Source organism: Sciurus vulgaris (assembly GCF_902686455.1).
Source record: "Sciurus vulgaris genome assembly, chromosome: 9".
Lineage (NCBI taxonomy): Eukaryota > Metazoa > Chordata > Mammalia > Rodentia > Sciuridae > Sciurus > Sciurus vulgaris.
The window spans coordinates 135404021-135421529 of NC_136469.1; the positions used below are offsets into that span (position 1 = coordinate 135404021).

General features: G+C 41.3%; 1 protein-coding gene across 3 annotated transcripts in view; it reads right to left on the reverse strand.

Moving 5' to 3' along the window:
* Nucleotides 1-1162: 1162 nt before the first annotated feature.
* The window catches only part of C1QTNF7 (C1q and TNF related 7), a 119622-nt gene continuing 103275 nt past the window's right edge, over nucleotides 1163-17509 (reverse strand). For all 3 annotated transcript variants that reach the window (XM_079153615.1, XM_079153613.1, XM_079153614.1), the window contains exons 2-3: nucleotides 8026-8271; nucleotides 1163-3719 (exon numbers count right to left, since the gene is read on the reverse strand). In XM_079153615.1, coding sequence (XP_079009741.1) covers nucleotides 3088-3719; nucleotides 8026-8263 — 870 coding nt within the window. In that variant the 5' untranslated portion in view covers nucleotides 8264-8271 and the 3' untranslated portion in view covers nucleotides 1163-3087. The remainder of the gene's footprint in view (nucleotides 3720-8025; nucleotides 8272-17509) is intronic.

Here is a 17509-nt window from a genome sequence, read left to right on the forward strand (position 1 = left end):
TGGCATTTATTTGCTTAAGATTTTATTCTTTCAATACCAAAACTTTCTTTCCTTTCCCATGTGAACTCTCTGATCCCCATCACCACCCCACCAGATAGCTCAAGATAAATTTTATCTGAGGCCACAAGACTAATAAGAGAAACTTTGTTTAAAATGCTACTCAAAATAGGCTTTGAAATGAACAGCGTTTACAAGATAAGTAAACAATGTCCAAAAATAAATGCATTTGTAGATCATGCTCAGAAAAAATTTACACAACAATCTCATGGGTCATGACTGTCTGCATGACATCTCCATTTCTACTTTCTCCAGCAAATTCTATTGTCCTGAAATGGCCTAAATTTTCTATTTCCCAGATTAGATAGCTTTTGTTGTTTGTACTTTATATCCGGGAATTCTGGTTTCAGCTATAATGCGTGGGCAGTTGATTATCTCAAACAACTTTTGCTCTCTCTTCCTGGTCTAATCCTCATTGCTCTGGGACTCCTGGGACTATTGCCTGACTCAGGAGAGCAACAAGTGGACAGAGTGTGGGGACAAGAAAGGCCTAAAAATAAGGGGGAGTCAAACCTATCGATCATTATAAGTTTCACCTCTGGTAATGGTCGCACCCAGTTCTGGAACATGCAGAGCTTCACCCTCTCTCTTCAGGCTGGCCTTTGGGACTCTTACGAACAGTGTCCATCAATGCCTGTCTTGGGTCTCTGTGGTCACCTGGTGCTTTGTCCACATTGCTGTGTCTTTCCTCTCACTTGGGTCACTCCAAGTCCAATCATCCCCCAAGGCCCAGTGGGCAGAGGTCTCCGTGGCCCTCTTCTGTCACCTCACAATTGGAAGTAAACGTTTCATCTTCATTTACAGCGTCTGTCTCTATCTCCAGTCTAACTCTTAGCAGGTTTTAGGGTGCCCTTTTCCAGAGTTATAGCTGATTTTATGCATGCATCCCTGTGCCCTTAGAGATCTGATGGCAGGGGCAGTGCTGTAGTCATCTAGGTGTTCCTCTGTCTTCACAAAGGAGGTGACGTGGTTCAGGCATGCCAGGCATTGAAATGTATTACATTAGCAAGCGAAGAAAGGAATACATAGAAGGAGCTAGAATATACCGAAAGGAAAAGCCTAAGGAAACACGATTGCTCAAGGGAGCAGGAGATGAGACAGAACCACAGAAGAGATCAGCTGACGAATGGCAGTTCAGTGGGCAATAAGAAGTGGGACCAGAGGGCTTGGCAGAGACAGTTATTTATTCTTTTGATAGCTCTCCTGCCTCCTCCTGTCCATCTCTGATCAGCTCACTTGTGGATTGGCTAGCACTCAGGGATCAGTGGATACAGGCTTTGCCTCATTTGAATACAAGACTTAGAAATGCACAAGAAGCCACTTGCTAGTGATACCGCCGTTTACTGGTGATGAGTTCTGCTTCCTCAAATGTTGAAGTTTGAACATTAGAGAAGCACGCCAAATCAAGCATATTAAGCAGGTTTTATTTAAAGGTAATAATACAGATTCCTCCTGGGAGGGAGAAAGGGGCCATGGCTGACGTTCTAGAGTCCCGAGAAGTGAGCACAACTTACATGTTTTATAGATTAGGGTCTCTTTTGTTCTCCTGTTCTCTCCCCACTTATCTCTCTCCTTCCTGTCTTCATGACTAGGCCCAGGAGATGGTATGACAAAAAAGATGAGAAGCAGATGGCAGGGGGAAGGGCCATAGGGAGGATTCAGGCAGGTGGGGACCCAGGGGGCAATAATTAGCAACTCCCAGCCTGCAACTTCTTGGGAGTGGCAGTTAGGCAGGTAATCTTGAGGGGCTCTGGAGACTCTGACATTCCAATCTCCCAGGGGCGGTCTCCAACTTCCTAGCCTGATGGCCTCCATTCCTCAATTTGACCAGATTCACTGTTTCTACACTAATCACCTGCCCTCAGTTCTGGTTTCACTAGCGTGATATAAAGCAGCGGCCTTATTTATGAGAATGCTGTTGGGACCGATGTATGATTTAGGAGACATGGTGTTGAAAGGTTTGGGAGAATGACCTACAGGCTGATTCTCTCCATTTCCATCTTCATTTCCATTACCCCTCCCAGGTCTCCATTCTATCTTTAGGATTTTCATGCCTTCCCAGTTGAAAATACCATGTTTTGAGGGAGTGGGAGTAAGCCAGTACTGAATTCCTCATTTTCTGTCCATCCAGCACACCTACTTAAATACACCTTGGTGTGCCTACTGTTTTCCTATGTGTAAAATCTTCTCTGGTCCCCAATTCCAGGAAGAGCAGGTCCTGTGTAGCTCTAGCATTGAATCAACCATAGCACTGAGTCGTGACAGTGTGCTTCCCACACACTAGCCTGATGAAGGTCAGGCTTGTGTCCTAACTCAGTAATCCATCTGACTCAGCGCCATGGTGTCTGGTCTACACAGGCTCACCAATGAGTTGTTGAGTGAATATACACCAGCACAAAGAACTAAGTCATAAAAGACACTTATCACTTTAGTTTGATTGAAAATGCTCAGAATTTCTTACCTTTGTTTTTTGATCTATTATATAGAGCCTTCTTTATTTACTTATTATTATTTATTTATTTATTTTTTGGTAGCTCTGGGGATTGAACCCAGGGTTTTTTTGCATGCTAGGCAAGCACTTTACCAACTGAGCTATAACCCCAGTCCCTTATATATAGCCTTTGGAGAACTGTCAAACCCTGTCTAGGATGTTATGTTTATCTTAAATAACAGACAAAATGTGATTTTATGAATTTTTAATGGGACAATATCATCACCAGATGATTTTATCACAATGGGCATTTAATAAAATTTTATTAATATTGTCTTTAATTTGTTTAAATATTTATGAACACGACTTTCAAGAGAATTCATATCTGGAGTTATTGTAGATAGCTCGTGTTGGTGTGGTTTTAGCTGTGTGGTAGTTTATCTTGTTTTGATAAATTCTGCCGGAACTGTCTGCAAATGCCCTGGAATCTGCAGGAGTCTCTTTGGAACTCCTTCCTGCTCGCTCCACCTTCCAGTAACCCAGATGAAATCAAGGTATCAGCCGTGGTGACCTGGGAACTTTCAGGTCAGCCGTGCAGATCACAGTTCATCATCTTCTGATATGGAATCCAGGTAATCCGTGTCAACGTAGAGGAGAAATCCAGAGAACAAGCTGTCTGCCCAACCCGGGTCTGAGAAGAGGCCGTTCTGGTCCGTGAAGAAGATCTCCAGCCAGACTTCATCTTCCGGCTGCAGATAGATGACGGTGGACCCTGAAGCCACATCATGGTTCCCTGTGTTGGCGTCGAAGGTCCTTATCCGGTACTGCCCATTGTGCACCAGCCCGATGGCCAGGTGCTTATTGGCCAAAGTGATATCATAAGAAAAGTAGTAAATTCCTGGGAAGGCGCAGATGAACTTCCCTGTCGCAGGGTTGTAGTGCTCACCCTCATTGAAGAGCACCTTGTTAAATATAATAGGTATTCTTTCTTCCGGGTAGCTGGTTGTGATGCCAACTGAAAAGGCGGATTTGAGCACGATGCTGCCACATCTGCAAACTCCAGGCAGCCCTGGGTCCCCTTGGTCTCCTCGGTCTCCCTTTGGTCCAGGAGGCCCAGCTGGACCCACTTCTCCTTTCTCTCCCTCTGGTCCCATGGGTCCTTTCTTCCCAGTCTCTCCTTGGTCCCCTTTCTCACCAGCAAGACCCAAGGGTCCGGTCTTGCCTCTCAGACCTTCAAAGAGAGTTTATAGTTGAATTAAAGAGTCATGAACAGCATTACCTACGCGGTCCCAGTACACCCTAACTTTGTCTTTTCAGTCCACCTTTAACAGTGTACTACTACATAACAAGTCCTTTAAAAAAATCACTGATACCCTAAAAATGAAAAGAGAAAAATCTCATCAAATTTCAAGTCCATATTCCTGAGTATGTTACACATCATTTAGGACCTGTCTAATTTAAAATGATTAACTTTCATGAGAGTAAATCTTTTTATCTTGATAGTGCTCTGACACCATTTGTTTGAATATTGTACATACATCATTGTGTGAGTTCTGATTTGTTTTTCAGTGAGTTGGAGAAGGTAGCAATAAAGCATTCTGGGTAATGTAAATTTGGGAAGAATTAAAATTTTAACTTTACCTTTAATGATTTAATAGTTTTGAAAAGTGGCTGTTGGAAATTTATTCTGCATTGAGAATGCAAATAGTAAATGTAACCTTTACTCGGTGGGTCAGGACCAGCGTTCTTACTGATCCAGTTCTGCTTCCTGCCTGCAGGTGATTTTTCTTGTTAAGGTGAAACTCTACTAGACTCAACCAGAGTACTCTGATATTTATTTCTTGAAACAAGGTCAGAATAGTCTGATCTTTCCATGTTTGTTTCTCTTTGGGAGAAATGGAACCTGAATATAATTTTATTATTAAATTAACTTTAGAATCAAAGACTACAACTCCTAAATTGCTATTTTATCTTCAACAGGGGCTCAACTTTTTCTGTCTGCATCATTGATTTTTTACGTATTAATAAAATTCTTTTCGTCTCAGTAACAATTTTAACTATTTCTTTATGAACTCAAATCCCCTTGCTTCTATGATTTTGGGTACATTACTCTTGGTTTCAAAAACTACATTTATAAAAAAAAAATTAGACCTAAATCTACTCCAAACTTAGTGAGCAAAGTAGTCTCAACAATAGACTCAACAGATCTGGGATAAAACCCACTTTGGCCATGGGTTAGTTAGGTGCATTTGCTTTCTGACTTCAGTTTCCTAATAGTTGAAATGACAGTTTAGACTAGATTTCTTAAGTTTCATCCTCTTAAAAATTCAATGAGAACAAATCATAAAAACTGGGATGTAATTTCACAATGTTGCACATGAAAAGATCTTCACTGCCTCCATGCCTGGATGTCCTTTAATAATATTTTGTCAATGTGTTGAGCTACTGGATGATAGGCAGTCATGGACTAACTGTAATAATTTATAGTAATTCATTTTTTGTGCACGAAGAATTTGTCCATATGCTGAAGACCTACACACTAAGAGTAGAAAGCTCTCTACACACTAAGAGCTGAAACATTCTCCCTCTCCATATTTAGTCAGATATATGCTCAGATAGAGAGGAGAATTATGGAGTAAGGGTTAGTCTATGCTTAGGTACTGAAGCTTGGACTGAAATAATCTCTTTTTATTTCTCCATGAAATGTATTTACCTTGATTTCCTTTTCAGGGCCATTTTATCTATCCGTCCATCTGTCATCTGTGGTCCTATACATTATGCATACATCCGTCTAAACCATTTAATATTGGTTGACCATCCACCATATGCCAGTCATTGTGACAGGGGTTGGGTGTGACATTGGCAAAAAGGACACCTGCCCCATTCTCAAATTAGCTGTTATTATCTTGAAATCTGCAAATACAGGTCATAGCTAAGCTAATTGATACCTTAAATACATACAGTAAACTGGAATAAGGGGTCTGTTTCATGTGTTAGTTCTAGAGATATTTGGAAATATTTTTTATTCAAATTAAATGAAATGTTAATATCCTACCCTAATTATTGCTATAGACCAGTGAGAAAGCTATTTTTTTACAGAAAATTTATAGGGTAGGGGAATTGAACAACAAAAAAAATGCCCTTGGTTCTGCCTGGACTTGGTTGGGGTGGATGTGGTGGGTGCTCACTAAGGGCAACCAATGAAAAGAGTCTTGTGGTGTCAATAAAGGAGAACCAGGGAGCAGAACCCCCCTGTGTCAGTTCCAGCCACATTAAAAGCACATCCCCAAAACCCAAGGCTGTGCTCCCATAGTTTCTAAGAGGAGTGCTTCTCTTTCTTGCCTTTTCTTTCCGAGCTGATACATAGCCTCGTGTGTGTGTTGGGTTTAAATAATCTCAGGCTGGCAGAGGCACTTTATTTTTGAATACTAGTTTTTAAATTTATAACATTCTTTTTATTGCTCATTATCATTATTGAAAAATTTAATGGGGGACATCGAATACTAAATTTAAAGTTCTAGACAGGTAGTGAGTTCTTAATGAAAGGTCATTATTCTGACACAGTGTAATTATGCCTTCACATATTGCCTCCCCTACACAAATGTCTGCTTCTCAAGACAAGGACAACGTTTTATTCACGGTTTTGTTCCCAGAGTCCTCAACCAGGAGCAGTTTTGCACTGCCCACCTCCTACCCAAGGGGACAGTTGGTGGTGTCTGGAGATATTCTGGTTGTCGCCATTGAGAGAGGCATTAGGGTGATGCTGCCCAAAGTCCTACAGTGCACAGGACAGTCACCTGCACAAATAAACGTCCATCCCCAAATGTCATTAATGCAGAGGCTGAGAAACACTGTCTAGAAAAATACTAGATACTAACAGGTGCATAAAAATTTTTGAGTGAATTACTCAAGGGGACACGGATGAATAAACAGATGGATGCATTTGGGTGCAGGACTAGCCTCACAGAAGGTTGAACTTGTAGCAATTATGAACATTTAATGGAATATGAAATAACATTGGAACTACTTCATGAAGCAGATTTCTAGCTTATTACATGGCTTTGGATAGTCACGATTTCTCTGGACACACATTTGCAGATCAAAATGTAATAAATGATGACAGTTGACATTTACTCATGTTTCCCAGATGGCAGTAATTCTGTGGAGTGTTTTTCAGGCTTCATGCCCTGAACTTCACAGGTACTATCACCAGTGTATAGATGAGGAAACTGAGGCTCCCAGAGTTTATTTGCCTAAGGGTATTAAGTCAAGCAATCAAAGGAGCCAAGATTTGAGTCTACATCCGCCGGCTCCAGGGCTTGTTGGTTTAGCCGCTACATGGTTTCTTTGAGACACACACCAAAAGGGTCACTAATACGAAACTATAATCCTGATATTACTGCAGGATTTCAAGGACACTCATAATCTCAGCACAGTGATAACTTAGATGTATGGGTGTTTCCTATGGAAGCCTTTGAAAAATTCCACTTGAGCTCCACATTCAAGGTTCTTTATTTGATGTTGAACCTTTATTAAAGTTTTTCTCCTAATACTGAACCATGTTCATAGGTTTGGCAGTATTGATTTGCCAAGTATTTTTGCATGGGAAATTCATACATGAATTATTGGCCAATAACCGGAATATACATTATGGTTCTGTTTCATAGAACTCCAGTAAATCAGACGAGATGATTAGATAGAGTCATATATCTCAAATCTATTGACTTTTTCCTTCCTCTTTTTAGTCCTAACTTTTACACTCAGAAACTTGTTTTCAAAGATTGATTTGGAATCCTTTGGAGTTAACAGAGTCTCTCTAGAATTTCAATTTGGTTGACTAGGAAGGACTGCAGAGTCTGGCAAGATGCCCGGACCAACTTATTTGATGGAGAGAAAAAAAAAAAAAGTGAAAATTACTGAAGTACTAGGGGACAATTGCGTTACCTCAAAGTGCTATAAGAAATCTACACCTTAACTGCTACAGGACAAGTGGGAAGCAATGAGCTAGGAAAGGTGACTGCCTTTTCACCTGTGAAAAATAAAATCCAGAGGCCCTTTTGGTACCTTCGTCAGTGCTGAGCAAGATGGCACCTGTGTGTGTGGCTCTGATTTCTGCCTCTGTTTAGTTTGTTCATCTCCCCTCCTGCCCATCTGTCTGTCTATCCATCTGTGACCACACGTGGTCTGGAGCGGGAATAGATGGGTGGTTCCAGGCATCGGATGTCTGAGTCCATCTCCTGCGCGGTGCCTGTTCATCTCCACTATTCCACTTAGTCAGGCTTTGGCTCAGTTTCCTCACCTATATCACGTGATCCTGTCTATCTGAAACAGTTGTCATGACAACGCAGCAAGGATGCAGGTGAAGAGTTGAGGGCATCACCTGAGGCACAGTAAGAGCTCAGTGAATCGTTATGACCATTGAAGGTGAGCTAGAGAAGGGACTTTAGGAGCAATTCCCATGAGATGAAGCACCAGAGAAAGCAGTTGGTCTAAGGTGGGGGTGAAGTGAAGCGTTACGTAGCTTGATTGTCCATTACCTGCGGTTCCTTTTTCACCTTTCTCTCCTTTCCGGCCATCTCTACCATCTCTTCCTGGAAGGCCGATGCGACCGTGGGGCCCCGGGGATCCGTTTGCTCCAGGGGGCCCTGGAGGCCCAGGCAAGCCGGGGATGCTGCAGATGTATCTTGGGGAGTAGTTGTCTCCTTTGACCTGATTGCCCCGAGGTTGTCCACTTGCGCAGATGGCAAAGCTTGTGACATAGAGCAAGATAAACATCTTTGGCTCTGGAAGAGAAACACACACACATCAGGTCCCCTTGCAGGGTGGGGATTGGCGTGGCTGATTCTGCTGGAACATGGGAACTGGCATTGGCAGCCTCTCACTCTCGTGCTCACCTTTCTACGTGTGTTTTTCCTCCTACTTCCACTGAAAATAACATCGATGCGGAGTCCTCAGTGCCCCACGCAGGGGCTGGTGTAGAGAAAGGCCTGATGAAAAATTTTTCAAAGGAAACCACTGCATTGCATTTATTCTACAGAATCAGTAATAGACTTTGAAAAATGATGCTTTCATTTTGCAAAAGTAATGTATTTTTAAAAGTAGAAAATTAGAGATGCAAATGAATCAGATAAATATCAGCACTATTCTCATCACTCGAGATAATTACCCTTTACTCTCCAACATATACATGCTTCCAGTCTTTTTTGTCTGTGCCATGGAGAAAAGCAATCTTGTATCATTCCTATAATTCTTCATCCTTTTTTACTTAAAAATATTACAAACATCTTATGTCAAAAGTTATTCACATTAAAATTGTTGCTTTTGTCTCTACTATTTTGTATATATAGATGTACATGTATATACATACATAGACATGCATAATGTATGTATGTATACACACACATGTAATTCCTCATTATAGACATTTGTTTCCAGTGTTCTGCCAAGGTAAACAGCACATCAGACATATCCTAACTACTGTTTGCATATATCCATGATTAGTATTTGCAGAAGTTATGGGATTCTTAAAGCAGGAGAAAGGAAGAGGCATTTGTAGGAAAACCATGTTTTTCACTTGATAACCATGCCTAATGCCAATTAGTGTTAATTGGAGTACTGTGCAAATCCTGAGGGGAGTCTCAAACTTTAATTTAGAATCTGCAGGACATAATGTCATGGTGTCCCATTAAGCCGTTAGCACTGGGGGTCAATTAAAGAGCCACGTGAAATTAAACCATGTGCTCTGGGTGAAGCAGGCACAGGTCTCTTCGGTGCTAGTGGATAGGTCGTGGTTTTCCCTCCACAAGGCTTGAGACTGGACCATTTATTAGCAGGAATCCTGGCACACAGGCTGAGGGTGGGGAGGGGTGGCGCAGACTGTGGATACCTGATATTTTAGGCTAAAAGGTCCTCAGAATAAGCAGTTTCTTGAGAAGTAGGTTCTGGTTTTGTGTAAATGGGGAGACTATGGATGGCTGAACCTGAATTTGTTTTATAGTGCTTTTGATTATACAAAATAATGGGTTTCATGGTGGCACACTTATCCAGGCAGATTATATGAACTATGATCATATCCATCCCCTTTGCCCTTTTCTATTTTCCCTTCCTCTTCCCCCTGAGCCCCTTCCTCTTCTCTGATGGTCTTTCTGGACCTGGGTTTTAGCAAGAAATCTGCACAGTGCTTGATCTGGACTACACTCTCCCAAAGGAAATAATCATGAAACCTGGGGACAAGCAATCACACAGTCATATCCCCAATTCTTTATATATTTTATTTTGAGACAGGGTCTCCCTAAGTTGCTTAGGGCCTTGCAAAGTTGCTGAGGCTGGCTTTGAACTTGTGATCCTCCTGCCTCAGCCTCCCGAGCTGCTGGGATTACAGGCGTGCGCGGCCATGCACAGTTTGCTATTTTTAGATAACCACCTCAGAGAATTTAACCACATATACCATGCCACTTTTATGGTACCTGTGGGGGAAATTGCAACATCCTAGAGTTAGACCCAGAAATTTGACAGAGCATAGGAACGACAAACTGAGGAAAACACAGATGCTCTGAGATTTTGAATTAAGCCTGATTCCTAGAAATCTTATTACTGAAAAGCCAAAGCCTCTTATTCAAATAGACTCCATATTCTCTACCAAATCTCAGTACTTCCAGCCTCCCTTCTTCCCTACCAAATGAAAGAGATTATTTTTGCCATGTTGTCTGTTAGGCTTGACATACCATGCTGTCTTAAACTGTTTTTTGGCTACTGTAATGAAATACTCAAGACTGGGTACTTAAAAAGAAAAGAGATTTATTTAGCTAATTTAGCTCATAGTTATGAAGGAAGAAAGTCCAAACTGTACAGCACCATGTTTGGCAAGGACCCTACTGACTGCATCAATTCAGGGAAGATGGTATCGTGGTGGAAATGCAAGTGAAAGGGAGAGATCAATTGGTAAGGCAGAAGGCCACAGCAAAGAGGAGTGGACTGTCTTGCGACTGTGCAATAGACCCCACCCCTTAGAAGTCCCACCACCATACAGGACATAGTTTCCAACATATGATCCCTGGGGAACACACTTACACCATATCCAAATCAAGGTGAGCACAAACCCCACGTGATTGATCCCACTGCGCGAATGGTTTTAAGGTTATTTCTGACAGCCCCAGTGTTCTGCTAAAGACACCAGCACTTCCAAATGAGCTGCAGATGAATGAAAATGGTAAGAACCTTCCATGCACAATCCTGGCTACAGTCAAAACTAGATACATCGATTAAGTTGCCTGTTGCTCTCTGTAAAAGACTGGTCATGGGGAGGCTCTGAGAAGGGATGTGTAAGTGGAGAACTTCTGAGCCTTCCAACCCAAACAGAACAGATGGAAGTTGGCTGAGGCCAGGAGGTGGTTTTAAGAGAGGCTTGACATGATCTGGAGGAAGGGAAGGTGCCCTGGCAGTGATGGAATATGAAAAAGACAATGCCGACAGTCAGGGGCAGAGTCTGGAAGAAGACCATGGTGACATCTAGGTGAAGAACCGAGGAAGCAGAAACCTAAAAGCTGTGCTTGATGAAAGGGTGTTGAATGCTGCCAATAGCCAGGCAATGAAGGCTCAAAGAAGGAACAGATAAGAGCCACTGAAATGGATCTGTCATTGAACCAGTGGGTTGCTGTTCACTGGGAAAGGCACTGGTTAATCGTCTGCACCAGTCTACAGGCACATCCCCAATCAGGACTTCCTGAAAGGCTCTCAAGGTGATCACCCACTAAGGATCCTCCTCTGACACAGAGGCACAACGTGTCAAGGTGCCTGATGGATGACAATGGCCCCGTGATAGTGTCACTCCAGTTTTGGGACTCAGTTCACACAGGAGGAAAAGGGGGTGTGGATCGTAATGGAAAGCCACAGTGGTGCCTCCAGATGGCTCACCACTGCACCCAGGGGCCAAGGGCTTCTCGCTGCCTGGTGCCGTGGTGCGCGAGGCCCTCCAGCTGCCCTGACTTCCACTGTGCTCACTCTCCAGTTCCAGTCACTGGGTTCCCTGGTGTTCCCTAAGGACATGTGGTCTCTGCCTCAGGCCTCCACATGTTTCTCCCCACCATCGAAAGCCCTCTGCACCAAGATGCTCATGTGGCTCCTGCTCAAAGTCTTGTCCCATGCCATCTGTTCCTGGAGTCCAGCCCTGGCCAGGTGCAGCCTGCCTTCTCCCTCTTCCTGCTCTGCTTTTCTTTCTCCATTGTACTCACCATCTATGAACTGCTGCAGTATTCCTGCCTTTATTTTATATTGCACGTTTCTGTCTGAAGGAATGGAAGCCAGCCTAGAACAGTGCTCAGTACAAAAACCCCAGCGGGGGAAATGGAGACTCTTTTGGGGGAGGCGTGAGTTTTGTTGAATAAAAACTGGTGAGAAATTATGGGCTATGAAATATTATAAGAGAAAAAGGGAAACGAGGATTTAAAGAAGACCTTCTGGGGTCTGTGGGTTCCTTTTACAGTGTTTAAGAAATACCTATGAAGGATTTGAGTTGTTTTGCTTTTGTACAGGCAACAGTGCTTAAAAACCTACATCCTGTCCAACCATAGAAATGAAATGATGGACCCCACTTGTGTACAATGAATCAAAATGCAGTCTGTAAAAAAAAAAATTAAAAAAATATATGCAAGTTCTTTTTTGTATATATAATATCTGCATACTAAAATTCAAAAGAAAAAGGGTACAAAATGACAAGTAAATCTCTTCTTATTTTTCTGTTTTCTAGAGACCCAGTTCCCTCCCTGAAGATGGTGCCTATTGTCAGTTCCCTGTGTCTCCTCCTTCCCCATGTTGGCATCCTCTGTACTGTGTTTTGCCCTTGGCCTCTTTGCTGGGCTTCTGTAAGGGTGTGTAGAATGTCATCCTTGGTGTCCGAGGGGGATTGAGTCCATGTCTCCCCAACCCCATAATTCAAGATGCTCAAGTCTCTGATAGAAAATGTTGTAATATTCATCTATAACCAATGTATATCCTCTTGCAAACTTTAAGTCATCTCTGTATTACCTGTAATACTTAACACAATGTAAATGTTATGTAAGTAGTTGTTACTGTATCACCAAGAGAATAATAAGAAAAATATCCGTACATGTTTAGTACCCAGTTTTCTAAAATATTTCTGATCCATGATTAATTGAATCCACAGATGTGGAACCTGTGGATGTGCAGGTTCAGCTTCGTGATCTGTACTGGCGATGACAGAGCTATCTTTGGCCCTGTTATTTCAGCGTCTATAGACTATTCATCATATGTTATATTTAAGTAGTTGATGGACAGGAGGAATCTTTTCATTCTTTTGTTTTACTAAATGACAGTGCACTGAATATTTATATTTGTTTATCTGCACATGGTTCATGACATGTACAGCAAAATATTTTTTCCTAGTTTGTCTTTTTACTTTTTTTCAGGTATTAAAAAAAAAGAACATTTTACTGTAAAAACATTTTTTGAAGTCAAATTTATTGTGTTTAGAAAGTTTCCCCCACTTTAAGGAACTAAAAATAATCTCTTTCTCTAGCGCTGGGGATGTTAGCTCTGTTGCCTAGTATGGGTGGGGCCCTGGGTTCAATCCTCAGTACTGAGCAAACAAACAAGCACAATACACTTTTCTTTCAATTCTCTTGTTTCATTTTGTCACTTAAAAAAAAATCTCATGTGTTAGAATTTTTTTGATTAAAAACTCCGAGGTAGAGATCCATTTTTATGTTTCCAACACCTCGTCTGGAACAATCCATCACGGAATGCCCGCTGCCCTGCAGTGAACTTGGTTATTTTGGCTGGGAAGGGGCATGTGTGTCACAACTTTATAAACATTATAATAATTTTTATAACTTTACAGAGAGATCATTTGCACACCATAAAATTAACCAATGTATACAATCAATGCATACCATAGTCCAACTTTAGAATGTTTTCAAAAATCCCCAAAAGAAAGCTATACTCATTAGCAGTCACTTCTCATACAGTATGCTTTAAAGCATTTGATTGAATTATGCAAATTTATGCAGAATATGTGCTACATATTCAAAATACAATATTTCCACTTTTGTGCTCCTTTGGAGTTAGAAAATCAAAGTTCTGGAAATAATGCTAATCTTGAACAGATCTTTCCTGGATGATAATTGTAAATGACTTTGTATCATATTTTTCCATAGGGATAATAAAGTAACACGTTTTTAAATTTTTAAACAAATATTTAGAACACATATGTACATATACGTACCAGAGCTTTCATGTTAATGTATGTTTTGAATCTTTAAGACAGGGATATCATATATAGTGTTTTGTAAACTTCTGTAAGTTCTAGAAGTCCTTTGTTCTTGCTAAAATAGCCATGAAAAACTCTTGAAGAAACACTGATGATATCAACGCAAAGATCGAAATCCCAGACAGTGTGTTCACAGATTGAAATTCCTTTATAAATAACCTATGATTTTTTTTTCTTCTAAAAATAAAAGATGCTGTCAGTGGGAATGTAAAATGGTACAACCTTCATGAAAAACAGTGTAGTGAATCCTCAAGAAAATTAAATATAGGATTATCAAAGGATCCAGCAATCACTTCTGAAAAGCAGGAACTCAAACAGATATTTGCACACCCAAGTTCATGGAGAATTCTTCACAACAGCCCAAAGGGAGGAGCAACCCAGTGTCCACTGATGAATGGTAAACAAAGCATGACATAGTGACACGATGGAATCTTATTCAGCCTTACAGAGGAAGGAAATTCAATATATGCAAGGACATGGATGGACCTGGAGACATCGCACTGTGTGAAATAAGCCAATGACCAATGCATATGATTCCTTTCACATGAGGTTCCCAGAGGAAAATATTCTACAGTGCTCTGTGGTCACATCTACAGACATAAAATGGTACAGCCAGGATTTGAACTGAGTTCTTTTTGTCTCCAAACATGAGTTTTCTTCTACATCATGTGAAGGAGACTATAACAGATTACTTTAAGACCGAGGAAGACAGAGGGCTGGACTTGATTCTGAATTCAATTTGAAACGTGCTTTGCCTGGAAGTCATAGAAAGAGGATAGGTCACCGAGGATGGCCGAAACAGGCTCTGACTCAGAGATTTTACGAGAGCAGGCGGGTCCTTCTCTGCCTGCTGGAGAGGAGCACTGAACTGGGGATAGGATGGGAACTTTGGCTGTTCATGCCCCTGATCCTTCTGTGTTGCGACCATTCAGCTTCCTGCTTTGGGGCTCCCACTTTCCTAGCAGAACTGCTTTCCCATTTGAGTGAGCTCCCTCTCCTCCTGACACCACTCAGGTCCCACAGGACCACACAATAGCCTTTGTGTTATGACCATTTCCTGCTCATTTTCCCAGTAAAAGGTAAGCTCTGTATCACTGATACATAAGCCTGAGACTGGCCCACAGGAGAAGCTCAACAGGGCGGGATGAGGAACCTACACATTGGTCAGCATTTCTTACCGTCCATGGTTCATGATTTATAAAGTTTTGACTATGTCCTGTTAAAGTGCTCTGACGGCACAGCAGTAAAGCACTCTGACACGTGCAAAACAGTTCATGGTCTGCAGAATAATGCTAAGAGCATTCCATCCTCCCAAAGACATTCCGTGGCAGGTAGGACAGGGACCCAAGATCCAAAGACCACTGTCTATGGTCATGAAGCGAATGTCTGACCAGAGGGTTGGACCCAGAACTTTAGCTTCCTGGATTCTCCCTACAAAACTACCACCTGTTTAATAAACCCAAAACCTACCATAATGAAAAAGACCATTGTACCCACATTTACCACAAACCTGTAAAAGAGTAAACACCATACCGTGCTCTTGGCCGGTGAGCGGCTGCAGGATGCTCAATGCACCGAGACTGAGGATTTTTCATGAGAGCTCAGTGAAAAGCTTGCTTTGGTACCAGACAGAATAACAGGTCCAAGTTCTCAAAGATTTCCAAATAGTTGTGCTAAAAATAATCTTCTCGCTTAGTCCCAAAGAGCCAGAGGCCTTGGAAGTCATTCATCCAGTGAAGCTCAACCCAAGGACCAGTTAAAATTATGGTTTTGTTTGGGACAAACTCTAAGTTCCTGCTCCCTGTGACTGGTCAGTGTGCAGGCTTCTCCATCTCTGGGTGTCGTGGCCTCTTTTTTGGATTTGTTTACTTCATTTTTTCCCTCTTCATTTGTTTTCCATTGAGTGGATGGTTCAGGAAAAAAATTACTCACTGCCTGGAAATTATTTTTTAACTTAGAGAAAAAAGTCATTTCCTATTTGAGAGTGTTTGAGGGGGGCTCTTTAGATTCTGGACATAGGATGGGGTTTCATGCAATAACAGGGAGCACTGTGCCTAATCTTGATACATGTGGCAGGAAAATAGCCCTTCAATTCTATGTGCTGCAGAAAGAAAGAGGGCTGAGCATGCACTGATATTTTCTTTGTTCTTTGCTGAATGGAGACAATGATTGAGTATTTTTAGTTGACTAATATGTCTTTGTTCCTATAGAGAACTGATCATAACAACTCAAAAGTCAAAATGATTCTCCAAAGCCTAAGACTAGTCATCTTTGGTGCAATCAATTTCTTTGTTTCCTTCTGGTATGTTTTTCTTAGATCGCCTTGGCAACAGCAATATATAATTCATGATGTCATTTAAGGAAATTAAGTGACTGAAAAAAGTGTCATTTTTATCTTGCTTTCTCCCTCATTCTTCTCTAGCAATGAGATGTCTAATGGAAAGAAATGTTCAGAGTTAGGGAAGTGAACACTGACCACAAATTTGACCAAGAATTTCAGTGAGCTCTCCGTTCTGATCAGCTTTATCTTGCTGTATGTATGTACTCTCCAATCTAGAGGAGATGGTCTTTTTGAATTTATTGGTTCTCAGAATCTGAATGCCCTCATGGCATGTAAAATAGTATCTTGAGTATACAAGCTAGTCATATGTGCATTTTTTTTTTTCTAAATGAGAATCTTCATCATACAGAGTCCCTGGGTTGGTTTTTTTCATCCTCAAAATAAAATGGTCACCCTTACCTATTTCTAAGGCTCCTAATACTGCTTAAATTTCTCTAACAAAATTTTGGTGCCAAGTGTTAGTAGTCATTGACAAGCTAATTTCACATGGTCAGTTTATTTATTTACTTATTTGTTCACAATTGATGACTTACATGGGCTTTTATTTTTTTGTCTTTGGAATAGAACAGGACCTTGGATGATTGTTGACCAATAGGACAGATGTGCCCCATCCCCAGCCTCCACTTGGCTAAGTGTTGATGCAACTGATGGATTCATATTTGCTTTTTGTATCATCCACAATGCCCATCATTTCCCTTTAATGTTGCTTACCATGTTTTTAAGTTATTTTCTATCAACACGTATGAATTGTGCATACTAGTGGAGTTTGGTATGCTACTTAATACCACACATGCTGACCAAATCTGATTTTCTTCTATCCATCTCCCCTACCCACCCTTCCCAACCTCTGTTACTCACTATTCTACATACATGTCAACACACTTCTGGTGATAAGATCTCTTGTATCATTAAAGTATTGCAATCTTTTGTCTGTTCTGCACTATTCAATTTTTTCCTTTTTAAAAAATTATTTTTCATCTCAGCTAACCTAATATAATCTATGCTTTCCCAATGAGCCTTTGAACTGGTCTTTTAGAGCATTCACATGTGGATTGAACTTGTCAGTGTTAACTTCACTCTTTTATTTTCACACTCACTCTAGAAGTGGAGGTGAGACGTGTGGATGGGACAGTGTGCCCAGGAACACGGGCTCTGAGTCAGACTCCATTTTCACCTGCTGCTGGCCCCAGGTCAAGGTCTCCTTCTCTCTTTCTTAGAAAGATTCTCCCTTTGAGTTTTTGCTTTAGTTTTCCTGCAATTTTACTGATTTTTCAACTGAATCTAGGTCAACTCATTTCAATGCAGTCAACATTCCTAGAGAATCTAACAAATGTGATGGGAAACCAGGGAGAGAGAGAGAGAGAGAGAGAGAGAGAGAGAGAGAGAGAGAGAGAGA